This window comes from Pipra filicauda, unplaced genomic scaffold, assembly GCF_003945595.2.
Source record: "Pipra filicauda isolate LSUMZ 115617 unplaced genomic scaffold, ASM394559v2 scaffold71_size5581439_pilon, whole genome shotgun sequence".
In the NCBI taxonomy this organism is placed as follows: Eukaryota; Metazoa; Chordata; class Aves; order Passeriformes; family Pipridae; genus Pipra; species Pipra filicauda.
The window spans coordinates 5,560,887-5,581,114 of NW_024104887.1; the positions used below are offsets into that span (position 1 = coordinate 5,560,887).

The 20,228-nt window shown below is 45.7% G+C and overlaps 1 protein-coding gene across 2 annotated transcripts; it reads right to left on the reverse strand.

Moving 5' to 3' along the window:
* Positions 1-5,677: 5,677 nt before the first annotated feature.
* On the reverse strand, positions 5,678-17,717 carry NUFIP2 (nuclear FMR1 interacting protein 2). 2 transcript variants are annotated; one of them, XM_039389284.1, is made up of 4 exons: positions 16,118-17,717; positions 8,387-8,419; positions 7,783-7,837; positions 5,678-7,178 (listed from the first exon to the last, which is right to left on the reverse strand). In XM_039389284.1, the coding sequence occupies exons 1-3, from the start codon at positions 17,622-17,624 to the stop codon at positions 7,785-7,787; spliced, it is 1,593 nt and encodes a 530-aa protein (XP_039245218.1). In that variant the 5' UTR covers positions 17,625-17,717; the 3' UTR covers positions 5,678-7,178; positions 7,783-7,784. The 2 variants fall into 2 exon arrangements, with proteins under 2 accessions (XP_039245218.1, XP_039245217.1); XM_039389283.1 differs by having other exon boundaries at positions 6,942-7,483.
* Between the last annotated feature and the right edge of the window lie 2,511 nt (positions 17,718-20,228).

Genomic DNA, 20,228 nt, shown 5'->3' on the forward strand with positions numbered 1-20,228 from the left:
TCACACACCACCAAATCTCTTCAGAAAGACTTAGCACACATGCAAGGCACATTGAGTCAGATGTACACACACACACGGGTGTGTAAAAGAGCAAACGCTGGCCAAAAAAATAAAAAATTGATGCTGAACAAAGTACTTAAACAGGCAGAGAGCTCTGGCCTATGTATTTATAGACTATTTTCCAGGCAGTTGTAATCCCCAGGTGTTTTTCCTACACGACTTCAGACCTTCCTTACTCTTCCCTCACTTTTATTTTCCTAAAGGATCTTCTATAAATAGTCAAGTAAATTCCCTTTTTTTCCCCTTCAGTAAACTCCTCCTTTAGGGTACACATGCCCCCGCGTGGTCCAGGTGTGACCCATGCTAAGAAGAGGTTGTGGACCTGCCTGTGCCCCACAGCAGTGCCTTGATGCAGCGAGTCCTCCCTCCACTACTCCCTAAGCCTTTTGCTGACAGGTTTTGGCTGGGTGGATGGCTTCACTTTGCTTTTTTCTTGGAAAACATCTGATCCCAAGTGCTCTCCAGCACCCAAGGGCAGCTGGAGAAGGAATTGGGGGTGCAGACAGGATGGAGGCCATGCAATTTTTAATACTGCTGGTTAACTTCACATTGAGATAAAGCATTCAAAAGATCTTTTCGTAGAGATGAGCAATTTCCTTCTAAAGATAAATTCAAATAGAAAACAAATATATTAAAACCGGAGACAAGAGCTGACTGAGATTTTTCTACCTTACAGGTTACTCAGGCACCTTTCCCGCACCACCAGCCACGGAGGAAGGAGAAGTTGAAAACCTCAGGGATTTGCACCACCCTTCCAATAGCAGCTTGAGAAAAGGAAGGAGGGGGGAGGGAAAAAAAACCAAACCAAAAAAATGCACAGTGTTCTCTCAAGTTAAAAGAGTTCTCCTTTGCTTGCGTTTGCATAGAAATTCCCGTAGGTCAGCACCAAGATCAGGTACACCCCTGTCCTACACCCCGGCTCCCCCAGGTCCGACGCTCCCCGCAGTCAGTGGCTGTGTTACAGGAGGGTTCAACTATCCGCAGAGGAACTACATGGTCATGTTAAAAAAACAAAACAAAACACAAAAACGAAAACAAAAGTGCATCACACATTCTTGATTTTCAGGGTTATACTTATAGCAGCAGCAGCATTAATCCAAGACAATGAACAGCTGTAGATTCGTTCTTAAAATGCAGCAACACTCAATGAAATGTCTTCGGGGAAGGGCATAAGAGGGTCCTTCTCAAAAGGATAAAAAATGAAAATTAGACTATTCAATGTGGACAAAAAGGAGATACAACAAAAATTAAAGACACAATCTTATTTACATTAAAAAAAACCCCCAAACATTCTTGTTAAAATATCTTTACAACACCTAAGCAAAAAAATATGTATTTTAAGAATAAAGCAGAAACTCCTAAAGCAGTATCCATTTTTGGAACCCTTATTTAGCACCTGAGGAAAGACCGTATGGAAAGCAGACAGGTTGGGTTTTTTTGTTGGTTTTTTTGTTTTTTAAGAAAACTGTAAATTGTCTTTTTACTAAACAGAAATTCGCAGTACACGAGTTTCATACCACAGAAAGAAATGAGCAATTTTTTTTGTTGTTGTTTTCTTTTTAAAGATACTCTACTCATTAATAAGGCTGTAGAAAAGGGACACTGCTATCTTACAAAATGGCTTTAGAGCTCTGGACACGTTATATGAAGCTTTCTCATTAACAGTCAAGACAAATCCAGCTCAGCATCCCCCGGTGAGGGCGCAGGCAGGACTCCTGCTCCTGTCCCAGGACAGGGAGCAGGCTCATGCCCTGGACATGAGGCCACCACAGGGTTCTTGTATCTCCCCAGACATCCATGGCTCTGCAATGCCACTTTTGAGGATCTCAGGTAGGACAGAGGCAGCCAGCCTGACCCTTGGGTGTAACATGCACTGGGCAAACCTCTAAAGCTCTGTAATCCCTGGGAGGCAGCACATCCACAGTGCACACCGAGATCTCCTCCTTCCCACCAGCCCAGGTTCCTGCTTTCCAATTGCTTCCACTAGGGCTTTTCCACATGGAAAAATGCTCTGGTGGTGGCCAAAGCTAGAATTACTCTGGCTTTTTCAGCTACTCCACGACACCAGCCCTTCTCCTGCCTTCCTCACCACTGTGAAAATGTGTAGAAGCTTTAAATTGGGTGAATCCTTGCTCTCTTCCCTCCTGACCTCGACCATCTCCCTTGTAAACAGCCTCTGTAAGGAAAACAAATCACAACGGATGGATGGAAGAAAAATCTTCTAGGGATAAGAGGATAAGACTCCTGAAAGCTTGGGACACCATAGCAATTTACTGAAGATGCTGAATCAAGATCAAAAACAATGCACAGGAAAACTACCAGCAGTTCTGAAACACGGCTGTGAATGCCATCGCTCCCAGATGTCCCCAAGGTCACCCACTGGCCACTTGGGAAAGGATGTGATGGTGCTACAGTGTGAAAGCACTAATTACAAGCACAACTGGGAGGACAACTTCCATCTCTCTTTCTTTCTTTCTTTTTCCTAGCAGGAAGCAATTTTCCTTTCCCTTTAGCTGGTTGGTTCACCCATCACCGCTCCCAGCCACCAAACAGTGGATTTGCAACCTAATGAGAACTGGGGTTTCTTTCCACGTTTTGAAGAAGGTCACAGCAGCTACCGAAGGCAAACAGAGGGATTTAATGGTTCTGAAAGGTTCAAAGTGGGTTAGTGGCAGAATCCATGCCCTGGAGCTACCCACCGGTCAAAGAGAAAAGAGATTTCTAACAGGTTTCACAGAGGATCGTGGTGGGTTTAAACCAAAACCAAACTCTAACCAAACCTTGAAAGGAAACACACTGCCAATCTACCAGATGGGTGAAGTGGGAGAGAGCAGAGGCTGAAGGCCCCAAACCACTGTCACCAGGAACAGAGAGCAATTTTTAAATTACCTCTTGGAGCAGATGAAATGCCCCCTGATCCACCAAAGAGCACGCAGATTCCGAGCTGGATCTGGCTGGCACTTCAGCCTCTGTTACACAAGACCCTGTACAGGAAACGCCCAGAAGAACCTGCTGGTGGAGGAGGAATGGTGGGGAATGAATGACCAGAGGAGAAAGGAGACAGCCCCTGTCCTCACAGGAATCCTCACTCCAGTAAACACACAGCTTGCCAAGGAAACTCACAACAGGAACAGAAATGAGAGAGAATCCTTAACCTGAATTAGTATCTTCATAGCTAATAAAAAAATAGGTCATGATCTCACCCTTAGTGCCACTTTCCAATACTACACATACTTAAGGGGGTTTTGTTTTAAAACTTACTTTACTCAGTGTAATGAAAACAATGGCACAAATAAATACACGCTCGCTCTCCTTACACATCAGATGCTCACACGCACCGCCGGCTCCTCGCCCCCACAGACACCCTCGGGTGCAGACCCAGGACAGGAGGCTGCTGCTCCCCTTCCCAGGCTGTATTTGGTTTATGCTACAGTACTAATACTCTGAGTCAAACAAAAACAAAACATGAGACTTATCGGTAACACCTTATCGTTATTTCAATGTGCTAAATTAGTCACAGCTCAATTTCAGGTTTTTTTCTTTTTTCTTTTTTTTTTTTTTTTTATAAGTTTACACAAAAATAATCAGAAAACAGATTAAATCTTAAGATATTTTTAATAAGTGCTCAGTTAAGAATTGTGTGAGGACTTGGGGAGGACTGCAGACAGCACAGGGCGAGTTACACGACAGCACGAGGAAGTTCCTTCCACGGTCCTGCCTGGCTCTAGGCAATAGTCTATCCCAGAAATCCTGGGGAGCCGGAGCTACAGGAGCTGAGAGAGAGGAATTCCTAACTGCTTAGCGCTGAGCACACACCATGGAGCTCACGGAGACAGAAGGACAGACGTCTGAACAGAGGATGGTCAGAAATACAGCAGAGAAGGTGCTGCCGAGGGTGTTTCTGGATGGGTCCCGCTGGCGAGGGGCCACGCACAGCGAGGCAAAGCCACAGGGATGAGCATCAGGGATAAACCAACCCAACCCATTGCTTGAACCATGTTTCTCTCAGCATTTCTTTTGCTAGTTAAATGAAAGACTGGACTAGGTCAAGATGAGAGTCCTCCAATATTCAGCAAGACTCAGATCGTTCTAAAGGCGCAGGGTCCTCAGCACCAGTTAGTGCTGCTCAGCTCCTGCATCCCCCCGGCCCCCAGTGCAGATCTGGGATAGGAGTACAGGACAGCACAGACCCCAGGGAAGCAAAACAGGGTGTTTTTGTAATTTTTTTCTTTTTTTTTTTTTTTTTTTTTAATGGAACCTAGCCCTTAAGGCGACAAGTGACTACAAAAGGCAAATAAATACACAGCAGAGCCTTAAAGCCAGTAAAACAAACTGGAGACTTTGCTACTAGCCTTCAACTTTTTGAAAATAATAATAAAAAGGAAAAAGAACACTTCTTCCACCTTAATATTCCCAGTCCCCACCATCCAGTTTGTTCAACACTTTAAAGCTCAGGAATGCCCCAGCTCTTCGGCGGCGGAGCCGGAGGCAATTCCGACTTTTGGCAAGCAGTTGGGAGACTCAACAGAATTAAAATAGGGATGTCGGAGGACTAGATGTCGGGCACATCTGTAAACATGTTATACATCTCAAAGTTACACACACCTGTAAAGGTGGTACAGTTTATAGGTGAAACAGAACTATTTGCGACTGGCCAACCACAAGTTTCTGAACCTGGACTGATACAATACATGATGACTATATAGTATCACACTCAGTATTATACTATATAGTGGTTGATACATCAAATGGAGTAGGCAATCCATAGTCATACGTTTAAAACTAAGCGTGGCAGAAAGCTAAGCGTCTTACACAAGGTACAGAACTCAGTTTCATCGTCCCACCATGAACCCAAGTGTCTCATTCAGGAACAATCTTATTAAAAGTATAAAAACAATTAAAAAAACACATGCTACATACTCCTAATTAACAAAACAAAACAAAACAAAACAAAAAAGCAGGTCATAGAATCATCAAATATGCTGAGTTGGAAAAGACCCATCAGGACCAGTGATTCCAACTCCTGGCCCTGCACAGGACAGTCCAACAATCCCACCATGTGCCCGAGAGCGTTGTCCAGATGATTCCTGAACTCAGACAGGTTTGGTGCTGTGATCACTTCCCTGGGGAGCCTGTTCCAGTCCTCAACCACCCTCTGGGTGAAAAACCTTCTCCTGATATCCATCCTAAACCTCCCCTGACTCAGCTTCAGGCCCTCTCCTTGGGTCCTGTCACTGGTAACAAGAGTGAAGAGATCAGTACTTGCCCTTCTTCTGCCTCTATGAGGAGAGCAAAGACCACAGTGAGCTTTTCCCTGTGTCCTCCAGGCTGAACAAACCAAGTGATCGCAGCTGCTCCTCATATGGCTTCCCCTCCAGACCCTTCCCCATCCTCATGGCCTCCTTTGGATGCTCTCTAACAACTTAATATCTTTTTTATATTGTGGTGCCCAAAACTGTCCCCAGGACTCAAGGTGAGGCTGCCCCAGGGCAGAGCAGAGCGGGACAATCCCCTCCCTCACCGGGCCAGCAATGCTGGGCCTGATGCCCCCCAGGACACAGTTGGCCCTCCTGGCTGCCAGGGCACTGCTGACTCATGGCCAACTGGCCATGGACCAGCACCCCCAGGTCCCTTTCCACAGTGCTGCTTTCCAGCATCTCATTCCCCAGTCTAGACACACAGCCAGGGTTGCCCCGTCCCAGGTGCAGAATTCAGCACTTGCCCTTGCTAAACTCCATATAGTTGGTGACTGCCCATCTCTCTGATTTATCCAGGTCTCTCTGCAGGACCTCTGTGCCCTGGAGAGGTGACAGATCCTCCCACCTTACTGTGGTCAGCAAACTCACTTAGTATCCCTTCGAGTCCTGTGTCCAGGTTGTTAATGAAGACTTTGGAGAGAGCTGGGCCAAGGATGGAGCCCTGTGGAACCCCACTAGTGACCAGACACCAGCCTGATGGATAAATCTAAGCACAAGGGGTATGCAAAAGTTTTGGGTTTATCTGCTTCCTGTAATGCCCCACAGGGTCCAGACTAATTTTAGGACACACCAAGTGTTGCTGACCTTGATAACCAGGAGCCAGGATTTGGCCACAGACACCCACAATGAGCATTGGGCATGTGTGGAGCTGGGGCTGGTCAGCAAACCCATTTCTGCTTTATTCACTTCTCACTCTTGCACTGGACCCTGTGACCGTTCCATCTTTTAAAAAAAACCCAGAAAAACTACCCAACCCCCAGATGATTTGGACACTCGACACAAGCTGCAATGGGACAGAGTGGGTTACACAGCTGGAGCCTGCACTCTGCTCAGCCTTCCCTACCACTGCTAGGAAGCCTTCCTTTCCCTGGGATTTTTTTTTTAATTATTTTTTAAATTATTATTTTCATTCCTAAGTCCTCCATTTTTTTGTAATAAAATATATTTTTATTAAGAGATAATTAGAAGCAGAGCCCGGAAATACACAGACTGCATTAAAATATAAAAGAGCATTTCCAAGGGGCAGGAAGCCCAGCCATTGGCGTTCTATGGACAAATTGAAAAGGATTCAAATTCCCATTTTTCTTTTTTTTTTTCTTTTTTTTTTCTTTTTTTAAACTTTTTTCTTTTTTTTGTTATTTTTAATTTTTTTTTTTTTTTAAGAGAAAAAATAATTCAAGAAGGATGAAAGTTAGCAGAACTCAATTCCTCTTCAGTTTTCCATTGAAAATGGGAAAAAAATCCAGCACATTTAGTGTTAGGAGACAGACAGAGCAAATATGAAGCACCTACAGTTGAAAGCAGAAGATACTTTTTTTTTGTCTTTTTTTTTTTTTCTTGCTCCCAGTAATACAATGGCATTAAACTGTGGGAACAGTAGGGGTTTTTGTTGGTTTTTTTTTCCCATATTAAATGCCTAAACAGATTGCTTATTTTTCCACGTTGTCTTTTAAAATGAAATAACTCTTCAGCTGCAATAGTCCAATGTGTAACAGGAGCCAGGTCAACTGTGTGACTTCACCATGCATCCTAGAACTGCAGTATTACCATCTTTCCCTCAGCAGAACGAGCCGTTTTAGACAATATCCCCCACATAGGATTGCTGCTTTACTCCTGGCAAAACATGCGGCTTATAATTCTCTGGAAAAAAAAAAGAAACTCTGCAAACTTCAAGGCGTTTCTCCAGCATTCAATGGAAAACAAACCAGAAAAAAAAAAAAAGAAACTAAATGGGGGAGGTGAAAGGGAAAGGGGAGATGAAGGATGGTGAATCATCCTGATTTCCCTGTGATTAGTGTGTCACTACAGTCACAGAACAAGAAACAGAAACCTTGTCAAGTGGAAATGCCTCTCCAGTGGGTTGCTGTTGCCCATGTAGACGACAGCAGGAACTTTGAAACCGGGCTTGTAATTGAGTCTGTATTCCTTAATCACTTGCATTCACTCTTTAAACAAAAACAAAACAAAACAAAAATGAAAAAAAAAAAATCTATTCAGTACCGGAGATTAAATAATCACGTGTGTAGTCTCGTTGAAATAAATTTTCAGATTCCTTAAGAAGTCTAATTACTTTCAGTTGCCACTTTTAAATAACTATATATATATTTGTATATATTATCCTGTGATTCTAGTTATGGTTCCTCTGCTGCACTGAAGATTTAGAAGGAGCATAAAAGCCTTTTTGTCCCCCAGGAACAGCACAAATGCTGCAGAAAGGTTATAACAGGCAGTCTTGTCTTGCTACCTTCATTGATCCGGGCGATCCATGGCTTCATCATAAGTGATTATCCTTTTGGGATCTGGAAAGAAAGCAGAATTCTAAGTTTTTGACAAGCTGAAGATAAACACAAGAGATCTGCATGGTACTTGTACCTTAACAGACTTTTCCTTTGGACCCCCCTCCTGCCAACGCACCCCAAGCCTGGGCTGGCTCCCCCAGAGCAGCCACATGAGTCTCCATATGCAGCTCTTCCCACACAGAACCTCTTCTCAGGTGATTTGTGGGGATACACCAGAATAAAAGTTATTACTGGATGTGACACCCAGCACCAGAAATAGAAAGCAATTTTGTATACACATAGAGAAGAGTCATTAAATTTAATTCTGGTTTTATTGCTCTTGTAGAGTCTCTGCTTCTCTCTGAACACCCCACCATTATGGCACAGCTTACTGTCCTGAATTTTAGTGACATGAAACACAGATAAATCCAGACTACAAACTGCAGGCACTGAAGAACTGAACTCAGGCATCTCCAGACATGCAGACAATCCACTCTCATTCATCCCCCATCCCAACAGACAGAGCAGGACAGTGCAATTTGGTTTATTTATTCTTTCCAACACCCTTACCTTGCTTCTGCAAATTCCAAACCGCTTCCATTTCTGTGAAGGCAAAAGGAGAAGATCACTGTTATTATGCAGATTGATGTTACCATTAGAGACAACTTTAAACACACTTTAATTTCCCAAGTGTGGCACAACACGGCTGCGGCTGTGCCAAGGCTTTCAGACAGAGCCCACCCCATCCAGTCCAGCAGCACAGCTCCAGCCCATCCTGAATTTGACACAAATAATCCAACAACAAAAGGCAAAGGGATGGCTGTAACATGGTCTTAAGGGTCAGAGGGCCAAGCTGAGCATCAGAAATGTCACCACTGTTCCCCAGTCCTACAAATCACAATCTGACTTCAGGCTTTACTAATCCGACTCTAACGCTGCTTCGCGTGTTACAGCCTCAACAAGGAGCCTGAAGAGGTGATTTTTACGAGTTGATGTTTAGTGTGTGTGAAACCAGAACCGCAGGACACGGCAAGTTTCACACGGCTCACAGTGTGCATGTGCTGAAGCACACCAGGCAAGGACTGCTGTGCCAACATCACTGCAAAGCTGCTGCCAACACACCACCCGAGAGCAAGGTGTGATGCTCAGACACCCGGCTGCCTGCTTGGCTTGAGGTTCTTTCCCCAGTTTACCTCTACAACACGTTTGCAGGCTGAATACAAATCCTCCCCAGTTCTCCCTGAAAAAGCACATGCTTTTGTTTACCTCAGAAATAAAAAAGTTAAACGCTCTTTTTATCCACACTGAGAAACAGAAGGCTCTTCCCTTTAAAATGTCCCACAAATCAAGTCACATCTTTAGAGAGCCATTCAAAATAACCTCATTTAGCCACTACGGAGATGGAACTTTGTGAGCTAGAATATTTATGAAGGCACACTAACTGTACCCTGCGTCCAAGTTTAAGAGACAAAATTTTTAAAAAAAGAGCATTTAGTAGGAACACGACCTGCAAGAACCACCTTTCAAGTCTCCCTTCTGTCACAAAGGAGGGTGACAGGACCTTGGTGGGGGTTGGAACAGGGAATAGCACGGGATTATCAGGCTACACGGGATGTGCAGTAAAGCACAAAACAAGGCAATAAGTGAACTATCCGGCATGGGAAAGGAAGAAGAAAAAGCCCTACAAAACTCATGGCCTCAGCACGATGTGTGCCAAGTGTCACCTCCATCAATCGCGTCCCTTTTCCAACCCTTCATCTGTCCTTTGTCCTCTACAATCTCCAGCTCCCCAGGGCAGGAAATTGCATGCAAATAAATATTGCCAGCCCTCCCTGCACAATTAAGCCTTTTGTAAGGAAGGCCCCGGCAAAATTTTACGAGGTCTGTTATTTTTGCGACACGACAACAACGGCAACATTTTGCACTTTCATGGGGGGGGGGGAACCTTAAGTGCTTTGGGAATAGTAGCCAGCCTCTAACACCCCCAGGGATATAAGCAGCCTGGTGAGGGACTGCCTCCCTCATCTGCCAGATGCAGATTCCCCCGAAGTAAAATGAACCAGCTACTAAAATTACCTCCCGCAGAGCGAGTTTTCCATTCAGCGCAGTTAGATGCATCATTTCCTAACAGCTAAAGAGCATCTCCTATTTTAACAGCTTTCCCCAAAGGCTGGGGACAAAAAACTACTCTTGAGTTGTTGGTTGCTCCACATTAGAGCAATGTTTGAGCATCAAATACAAGGCAGAGCTGAAGCACTGCCCCACTACTGTATCCCACGTATAGACCACACCTTCTTGTGCTGTTCATTTGGTTGTAACTTCCCTGGACACCACAAGGATGTGAACTGCTTGTATTAAGACACGTCTGACAACAAGACAGATGGTGAAATACTATTAAGGACACACCAAAAAACTTTTAAGTTGTTAAAATTCTGTTTAGATAAAAAAAACTAACAAACCAACAACTAAACTCTCCAACCTTTTCAGACTCCAATTTTCCTTCTCCTTTTTCAGAAAGAGAGGGTGTTGTAGAGTGTCCTGTAAATCCCAGATACCTGGACACACTGGCTGGCAGATGCTCAACCTCATAAAGCTACAAAATCAAAACCCATGGGGAAACAATGCAGTAATAGCTCTTTTTGAATATCATCTGCCATCAGCAGACCAATGTACTCCCTTTCACATGTCCAGCAACACAGGGACACAGGATAGTACAGGCTGACCAACTGAAACAACTTCACAGAGGAAAAAAAAATAAGACTTAGGTTAACTGCAATGCCAAACTAGGGAAAAAAAGGGTTTTCTTCCATCTTAAAATAAAATTTAATGATTTATTCTGCTTTACTTGGTAATACACTAACGTGTGTTTTCCTCCCAGTTCCAGGCTGTAGTCACCTACAACTGACACAAGGTGCTGTGACAAGTGCCATGGCCACTGTCACAGAGGTTGGACTGACCTGGGGGACAGGCAGCTCAGCAGAGCCACCACTGCCCAATGCCTGGGTCCAGCCAAGCAGAGCAGTGAGCTCAGGGATGCAGAGTGGAATAAAAGACAATACCCATGAGCTGGGCATGCAAGAGACCCTAAGCCTGCTTTCAGTCCTCCTTCCTTGGACTCAAAGAGCTCTTTTCTTGAGCCTGTCTTCCCTGGATAAAGCTTTCAGAGCAGGTTTAAGCAAAGGACTCTTACAGTTGCTCACCCTGCATGGGAAAAGGCACCATCAGCCCAAGCCCACCTCTCTCCGATACTGACCCCAAACCCATTGCTGCCCTTTCCAAAGACCTGACCAACAGACAAGAGCCACCAACCCCAAAACAGGACAGGCAGCCAGGGAAATGGCACACTTCCCTCTCAGTGGACTCCAACCCAGCTGGATAAAATGCCACCAATAAACCCTTGCACAACCCAGCATCAAAGCCAGCCCTGCTCCAAGCCAGGGGCAGAACTAGGTCACCTCCTGCACCCCTTCCAACCTCTGGTTTTCCAGGATTTTTTACAATTAGCTGGCCTCTCCACAGCCCTCTGGCTCAGGTTTCCTGAGGAACTCCCCGGGGCAGACAGCCCCAGTCACAGACAGCCCCAGTCACATCCACCTAAACCACTTTTTCTGGGGACTATCACTGAAACAAAGGGGTGGTGGAGGAAGGCTTTGATGTCAGGAACAGACTAAGGCACACTCCAGTGAATTGTGCTGGGATTCCTCATAGGTCAATAAACTTTATAGCAGGACTGGTACATAATCTTGGAGGGGAAAGAAGTGATAACTTGTTAAGACAGGCACTTTTACACACTTTTTCCTTGCTAGGCAGCCCCTGCAAACAGAAGTGTCTGCACAATGCCACAGAACTAGTTCTTTGTTCTTATAAATCTCACTATTGTCCCTAAAATAAAACACTAAAAACATAACAAAAAGGGACCATTCTCATCTGATTTTTCTGCTTCTACCTGCAGGACATAATGATTAAGTTTAGGGGATTGCTCAAGAAATGAAGCAAAGATTAAAAATTCCATGCTGTGGAGACTCATGGCTGTACTGAATACACTGTACTCATCCTGACAACTGGAAAGAGCAGAGACTCAAAGGAGAATTAAATCAGCTTTTGCCCCACAGCTCAGGCCCTACAAGGCCATAAGCAACAGAGTGAGACCTAACCCCTTCCCACCAATGGGGATGGAAAACCAAGGCTCTTCCCACCCCCTCCCACCCCCCCGATGTAAAGGATGAAAATTGCTGAATTCACATCTCTGCTATTTCTTCTGACCCAGTTCACCATTCCAGTGAACGCCACTCCTGGCTGGCCCACGCTGCCTTGCTCTATTTTCCACGCTGCTCTTCTGCTTCTTCACGCGAGCAGAGATGCTGAGAAGGAACAAAGCAGCAGCACAGGCAGAAACTCGGGGGCAAGTCAGAAGAGGGAAACACTGCAGCTTCCTCTCCTCCACCCATGTGGTCTTTGCTGCTCTGCAGCTGAGCTGGAGGCCTCAATTATTTGCTTTTTAGCTCAGGACAAGCAAATTATTGAGCTTCCCACCACAAAGCTTGCCATCTAGAGCCCAGTGTCAGTGACAGCCTGGCCTGGAAGCCTGCAACTGCCCAAACGTGAAGAATTCTGCACAGCGTTGACAATTATTCCGATACGAACCCTTTCTTCCAGCTGTCTCTAAAAGAAGGAATAAAGCAGTAAGAAGATGCTGGTTTCAACAGAAGAAAAGCTGAGATACAACCAGCCTCCTCTTCTGAAGGACCAAAAAAATCTGCAAGGACCAGTTTTACCTCAAAAAGATAAGGATTTTGGCAATGCCACACCAAGGCAGAAGTTCAACTCTAACCTAGATAGGGACAATGACCGCAAGCCAGAGCATCACTTCTTCCTGGTCCTTCTAGTCTGCCATACTAAGCTACTGTCTCTGTCTCCAAGCACATCCACAGCAGACCCACAAGTGCTCAGCTAAATCAGATCTCCCTTGGCAAATCAGATTTGTCACCTGCGAGTGTTTCAAGGCACCGTCACAAACCCCGAGCGGCACGGGCTGTCAGTGAAGGCAGCCACATTGAGGGATCGTGTTTTACACTCAAGCAGATCAGATGATCAAGGGAGTCTTTCTGCCCTTTAAACAGAGGGAAAAAAAAAAAAAAGAAAGAAGCAGGGGCACAAGGAAACCAACAGGAAAAGCTTCCAAGAGAACAAGAAGAAGGTGCACCATCAGCCTTGCCTGAACGTTCCCAGTGCTTTGACTTCTGGGGAAAAAGCAATCCAGACACATGCAAAGGAGCACAGGAATCCTCCACTAAGACCTCACTGTGCTCTGCAACCACCAAGTCTCACACCCCAGTGGAGCCTCACCAGCACCCAGGGTGCTGTGGTGGGGTAAATGGGATCCCTGCACGAGAGCCAGTCCTCCCTGTGTGCTACCTCCTCCATCCATCTTTCTACAAGGAAGCTGTGAAGCAATTACAATCCATAATGTCCCATGCAGTCACTGGGCAAATCACACATAGGAAAGCCTGGTTTGCTGGAACAAAGCTACCGAGTAAGCTGGAGACTTTCCCATAGCCTATTTACAGTCCAGGATGAGGATCCACACAACGTGGTCACAGTTACAGGCACAAACAGTGCACATTTGTGACAGACAGGTCAAAGCACACTACCACTCACATTACAGCCCATCCCTCACTGCAGCACCCAGAGCTTCATCCTTGCACTGAACTACTGCACTTGGAGGAGCTCAGGGCAGGAAGACACCGGGACCCCACCAGTGCTCCACATTCACTCCTGTCCTTGCCCCATGATCGTTTTTCTTTGTGTTCATAACCCTAGGGGGAGGGCAGATGTGAAGATCAAACTATCGAGACTTTGCTCAAAAGCAAACAGATCAATCCAAGAGGGAGAAGTTCACCCTCCTCTCGAAATCAAAACCAAACAACACGAGGACCCAACTGCCCGGGATGCCCTAACACTGACCCAGGCAAACCCACACACTCTCCCAAGCAGGGAGGAGGGGAAGGCAGTTTGCAAAAAGCAACTGAGTGAAATCATTCCTTTCCTACTGCAGGGGAACTGGTTGGCTTGGAGTAGGACCTCAGGAAAACAGCCCAAGATAAATGGAGCAAACGGTGTGGGAATTAACCACCGCACTGCTGCCCTGCAAACACACCCTGGCAGCTCTGGGTTGGAGGCATTTCCCAGCACACTCTGGGCTCTGGCTGTAGGACCACGGCCATGAAGAGGAGACAGGAGGCACCGTTCCTCCAAATACTCCTTAACCCAACTCACCCCAAAAGTGAATGAAATGCAACACCCAACATCATCAGAAGTACTAAGAACTGGACTGATCTCCTGCTTTGTGAACCAGCAATCACGTTTGGGGACTAAATAGCAGAAAGACAAGCCTAAGCTCTTTGGAGCACCTCATCACTGCATTAATGACAACACTGAGTAGAAACATTCATCGTCTTTTACCCCCAAAGAAATCAGCAGAGAGGAGTGGTGGGGCAGGAACCCCAGGTTGTTTGTTCTGGATGCTCAAAGCAAGATGCTTCAGAGCAACAGCTCTAGAAGAAGAGCTTCGCATGCAGAAGAAGAGCAGAGAACAGTATTTCACGGGTGCTTCAGGTGGTCATTCCTGCCATTAAATGTAATTAACTCCTGCGTTTAGAAGAGCTAAACACAGCCAGGCTTTGAAGTTAACACCTCCTTGAGAGGACATGGGAAGGGAGTGTTCTTTATTTTCCTGTTGTTGCTATTGTTTTACTGGGATCTGTCTTCCACAGCAAGTGAGAAAGGGAGAGCTGATCAGCCTTGCTGGCTGTGAACAGTTGCTTTTCTACAAGTTCAGGCTGAAAAACAAAGGGACAAACCGAAGCGAAGGAAATATTTGCAAACTTAAGATCACCCAGGATTTCTCTCCATGCTATGCTTCCTGGTACCCCCGTTTTCTGATAGGAAATTGGGATTTAAGATGCAGGCAGACATAAGAATGAAAACAGAAAGCCTGCTTTAATGCTGGCATAGACTGAGCTGAAAGGAGAGGACCCAGATAAAATCAATTGATGAATGCTGTTCTCAAGAATACTAGAGCTTGAAATGTTAACATTATAAGAGGGAGATGACCTGAAAAAAATATTTGGAGTTATTATTTTTAAATGATTGGGCTCGTTATTACTAAAGGCAGGCATCTGAGTTTGCAAACTGGTAATTTAAGAACTTTGCAGTGGGTCAAAACACAGCAAATTTGCCAAAGCCAGCCAAATACCAACCCTCTGCAGAGGGGAGGAAGACATTATCCACATTTGTATGTGGAACAGTAAACAAAAAATGGATTATCACCTTGTTCCCTTCAGAGGGAGAGGGAAGGGGGTCAAATAAAAAAAGGAATTGCCCCTGTGTTGGTCAGGGGTGGGTAAGTAATGCCATCCCAAAAGGGAACACACAACCAGGCTCCTGTCAACACTGAGCCAGCACCAGAAGCCAAGAACTGCCACAAGACCTCAGAGCTTCTGGGGCTGAGGCTAAAGTAGAAAGCAAGCCATCCCACAGGCTTCCCTCTCCTCGTTCCCATTTTAAAGTGTCTGTATCATGTTTGAGTCATTTCAATCTCAAAAAAAACAGGGAGGAAAAAAAAGGAGCTGGACTACAAAGGACTCCATGAAAGCAATAAAATCACCTGAAAGATGTGGCTTACAAAGACAAGGAGAGAATTCAATCTGCAGCTTATAGAGGAGCTGATAAGAAAAGATTGGTCTTGCTGTTGCTGTAATATTCAAGAAGGGCAGGGGAAAAGTGTGTGTGGGTCACGCTTAGAAAAATAAATCACACCTAGGGCTGTAGGAATAATTTTTTCTTCCTTCAAAGCCATGATTTCATGGTCTGATCTGCCCAGGGGAGAAGCTGCAACACTTTGGTGGTAGAGGTGTGAGCACAGACTATGAAGCTTTTTCAGTGACAGAATATCACCTGGTAAAGCTGGAACAGAGCGGGTGAACCTACACATTTAACTCCTTCCAATGCCGAGAGGCTTAGGAGGGCCTGCTAAGTATCATCCCTATCAACATCACTCACGCTTGTCCACGGGAACAGGGAAACAAATACCCCTTAACATTAATTAAACAACGGTTTGCGTAGCTTCCCAAACCGTTATAGCCATGAGAGATATGCAAGCAAAAAAGAAAAGCTCATTTTTAAAACAATCAGAATTGCTGGAAGGAATATATCACGTTAGAATATTGCACTTATAAAAACAAAAGTAAAATAAAAAAAAAAAAGAAAAGAATGCCCTTAGGGAGCAAGTTAAGTCATTACCTTTAGTGTGATATAGAATAGCAGCCCTCAGGTCAAAAGAACCCCAGCTATCTTTCCTTTCTAGGCCTCTCTGGTACCTCTGTTCTTTGGCGGAGGATAGCAAATTGTTCGTAGGAGAGGCCAGAGGATTCTCTACTTCATAGTCCTTTGAAAGAAACACTAAAGCACCTTGGCTACCGGTGTCTGCCTTTTGTAGGTCACCTGTGTGATGCGACTCCAAAGCTAAGACACCACCCTCAACAGCAGTCCCAGGCTTAAGAATAGCACTAAGAATTTGAGGGCTAGTCCGTTTATCCAGCTCATAAGCCTTAGGAAACACAGGTTGTTCAGTTCCTGAGGGAGTGATTTCAGCACACTGTGAAACCAAAGTGGCAGGATATTCCCCTTGAAATGTCACTTCCATTAACTGATTATCGGCAGATTTCCCCACAACAGTTTCGGGTCCAGCGCTGGGCTCGTTTATGAAAGACAAGCCCCACTGATTCTGGAAGATATCGCCCAGGTTCTGCTGATTCGTCTGCGAAGGGAAATCGACTTGCGCTGCACCCAGGAGCACAGTTTGCATATTTGAAGGGTAGATAAAAAGGCCAGATTTCTTTTGTTCTAGAGCTGTCGAAGTTGTACTCATGTCCTGGGCTACTGACTCGGAGGAGGTCGATGGTACAGTACTAGCAGCAGTTGAGAGCAGTGGCTGGGTCCCTGGGGAATACACACTTCCATCGGTCCCGGCGAGGATCGGCCCATTGGAGAAGCTGGCAGAGGTGACAGATTTCATAGCAGACATGGGGACCTGGGACAGTCGACTCGATGTTTGGGCCTGAGCTTCCCCGGCAGATGACGAAGATGACAAAGACGACGAAGTGGATGGGGTTTGAGCTGCTTTGTTGAGGTTTTCTTTAACTTTACTTGCATAACTAATTTTGGGAACAATTTTAGCACTGCTATTGTCCACTGGAAAAACTGGGGGTGGTTTAAATAAGGTCCATGAGTCCTCTTTAGACGTAGCCGACGATGCGTGCTTCCCTTTGGGCCGGTCATCAAACTTCTTGCTGCTAATCCCAGGTTTGGCATCAGAGTTTTTCCGGGGTACATCCCCAAGCCCAGGCTTTCCCCGGCCTGCTCCACCAGCCCCAGCCTCGTACTTCCAAACAGGCTTAGGATTTTCAATTCGGTTCCCCTTTTGTTCACTATAATCAGGCTTGAAACTCTCAAGTTCCTGTTTCAAGGTTGGTGCACTGACCTCCTGCTGCATTATTTTGTCCTGTACTAGATTCAGGTTCTCACAACCCTTGGCACTGTTGCGCCTGCCTTTCCGTTTTTTAGGCGTAGTATATCCACTCTCGGAGCCACTACCATCGTTATCGGCCCCTTTGCCTACGTAGCCATTGGTGATATAGCTGGAATTATTGGTTACCACGCCGTTTGGAATAGACACTCCCTCTGGCTTGTCCGAGGACTGGCCTTCTCTAAGTTTATTTTCATAGGACTTCTCATTCTTTTTGTCCATGCTATTTTTCTGAACGAAGTTCTTGGTTTTGATTCCAGCTTTCCCCAAAGCACTGGCCTTCACAGTCTGCTTTGGGGGGACATTAGAATCTACAAACTGCTGGCTGCCATTGGGTACCCTGGATCCTGGGGCGGTGGCTTCATCAGAGCACAGGCCCTTCAGTGACACTTCTCTTTCTCCTGCGTTACCATTTAGTTCTCCGTAGCCTAGAAAAAAGCCAGAATGTGAAATGTTAAACTCTTTGTTGCGCAAAGCTGTAATCAGTCCCAAACATATCGTTTCCTCAAGCAGACATTTTAAAATAGGAAAACATCCAGTCTCTGATGTACATCAGCATGAACTTATTTGCTGGAACCCACGGCAAGAAGGGTTAAGCAGAAAGTACCAGCAGTGACTGACTCTCACATAACCGGGTGACATATGGATACTATAACAAAGCAAAAGAAAATACAGATACTATTTCAGGAAAATATACCGTACTAAAGATCTCTGGCAGGCTGGAGAGCTATTTCATCAGCTACTATTTCCAGGTCACAGAAAGGAAAAAAATTAATTCCCAGGATGCTTTGAGACAGAGGGATCCACTGACAAGGTCTGTGGAGGTTCAGAATCCACACTGTGAACAAGGGACAACTCCTGCCATCTCCATCAGCTCTCGGGCCTGCAACACCAGCAGCCCTCATTCCCACCCTTGTCCCAAATGCCATCTCAGTAAATGGGGGGGTGGGGGGGAGAAAAATAAAAAAGCAGGTTTTCAAAAGGGACATGTGCAAGTCCACTTGAAAGGTGGAGGGAGAGTGTGACTGCATCTTCTCTCTGCGTTTCAAGATAGCAACCAACACCTCCCTACACGTGCTCTTCAGCATTGAAAAGGTGATAAAACTGGGAGGAAATGCATCCCTGCGAGAGCCTTTCTGCTGCTACCAGCAACTGGTCTCTTGTCCACCGAAAAACTGGTATTTCAGAGTCCCTGGGAGAGATAGTATGAGCTTGAGACCCAAGAAATAAAGTATTTGCTGAGGGCTCCAACTGATCATACCACAAGATTATACTGCACACTCAGCTTTCCTTTTTCCTTCTGAAGGTCAGTTTTAGGCCTCATGGTTGTGAAATGAATCTTGGAAGTGCAATTCAAGCAAAGCTGGAAGCTCAGGACAGTCCACACTGAGCCACCTCATCTTCCTCTTTGTTTTTTTCCTTTTTAAAAATCCCTGGCCAGAGGCCTGTTGCTTTCGAGGACCCTGGCTACAACACCCCAAGAGAATCCCTGGAGCCCCGCTGGGAGACAAGGAGAGCACCCTGTGCCCAGCTCAACAAATCCAGTCCAGCTGTGGACTGAGCAGAGGGATCCCTCCTACTGCACCCGCTCCTCCTCTGACTCATCCGTCCTCCTTCCCGAGGCTGGAAAGCCTTACATCTCCTGCAACCACTGACCCACCTAAGGCTCCATCTGCAGCCACGGTGGCACGGAGTCAGCACAGCGAGGGAGTCCCTCAACAACAGGAGCAGGCAAGAAAAAGAATGTTTTTGTTGTTGCTGATGTTGTTGAAATTAACTGCTATAACTGAAAATCATTGTTACTCTCACATCCTGGAGCCTCAGATGTCTGGCAGATGTAACTGCTCAAGCTCTCTGCGAGCCTGGAACACAAGAATCCTTGTAGGAATCTTTACAGAAATTCCACAACTAAGTTTGCCAAGGGGGATCAAAAAGGATTTTACTACGTGCAAGTATCTGCAACCACCACAACTTCCACTATAACTTTCTAATATGCTGTTAAAAAAAATTAACCATAAATACTTCATCTCAGAGAGAACTGGTAGGGTGGGATTCTCAGCTGAGCCAACAACTAAAAATTAAGCATTTCAGAATAACATGGAGAGGAAGCCTTCTCAAGAGCAGCGTGTTACAGCTGACCTTGTATGACTCAAGACTTCTGACACCACTTGTTAATGAAACAAAACAATAAGAGTGGTCATAAGACCATTGCAGATGAGGAGCAAAAGAATAAAATGAAGAACAAAATCCATTTCAGTAAGTCAGTGTGTCAGCAGTTTCTAGTTCCAATTCTCAAGTATTCACAGCTCAGCTGCCTGAGTTTTCTCCAAATCAACATTTGGCACAGCTGGCCCTTGCCTGGACACTGAGGTGCAGCAACCAAAATTTAGGGGAGAGGAAAAAAATAACCACAGGATAGTAAGACGAACAGGTGAAGAGAATTCAGCAACCTCACAAACCCTTTCGGAGCCGGGAAGGGAGGGGTGTCAGTCTAAGCGCATATTAAAACCCTGGGCACGCTGCAAACAGCGAAATGACTACTCAACTTATTTTTGCTCAGTAACTTATTTTAGCGTGTGCCGGATCAGGTCCCTCCCCGTCTGCCCGGGCAGCACACAGGGCACCGCCGACCCCGCTCCGCTGATGCCAGGCCCCCTCCCACCTCCCGCCTCGTTATGTAAAAGGGAATTTCAAGGGGAAAAAAAAAAAAAATAAATGCACGCGGTATTCCTGCCGGGCTGGTGATCACGCACTGGCTCTGACCCCACACAAGACCCCAAAATGGGGAGCCGGGGAGCCCCCCAGGAGCGCGGCGGGGGCTCCGGC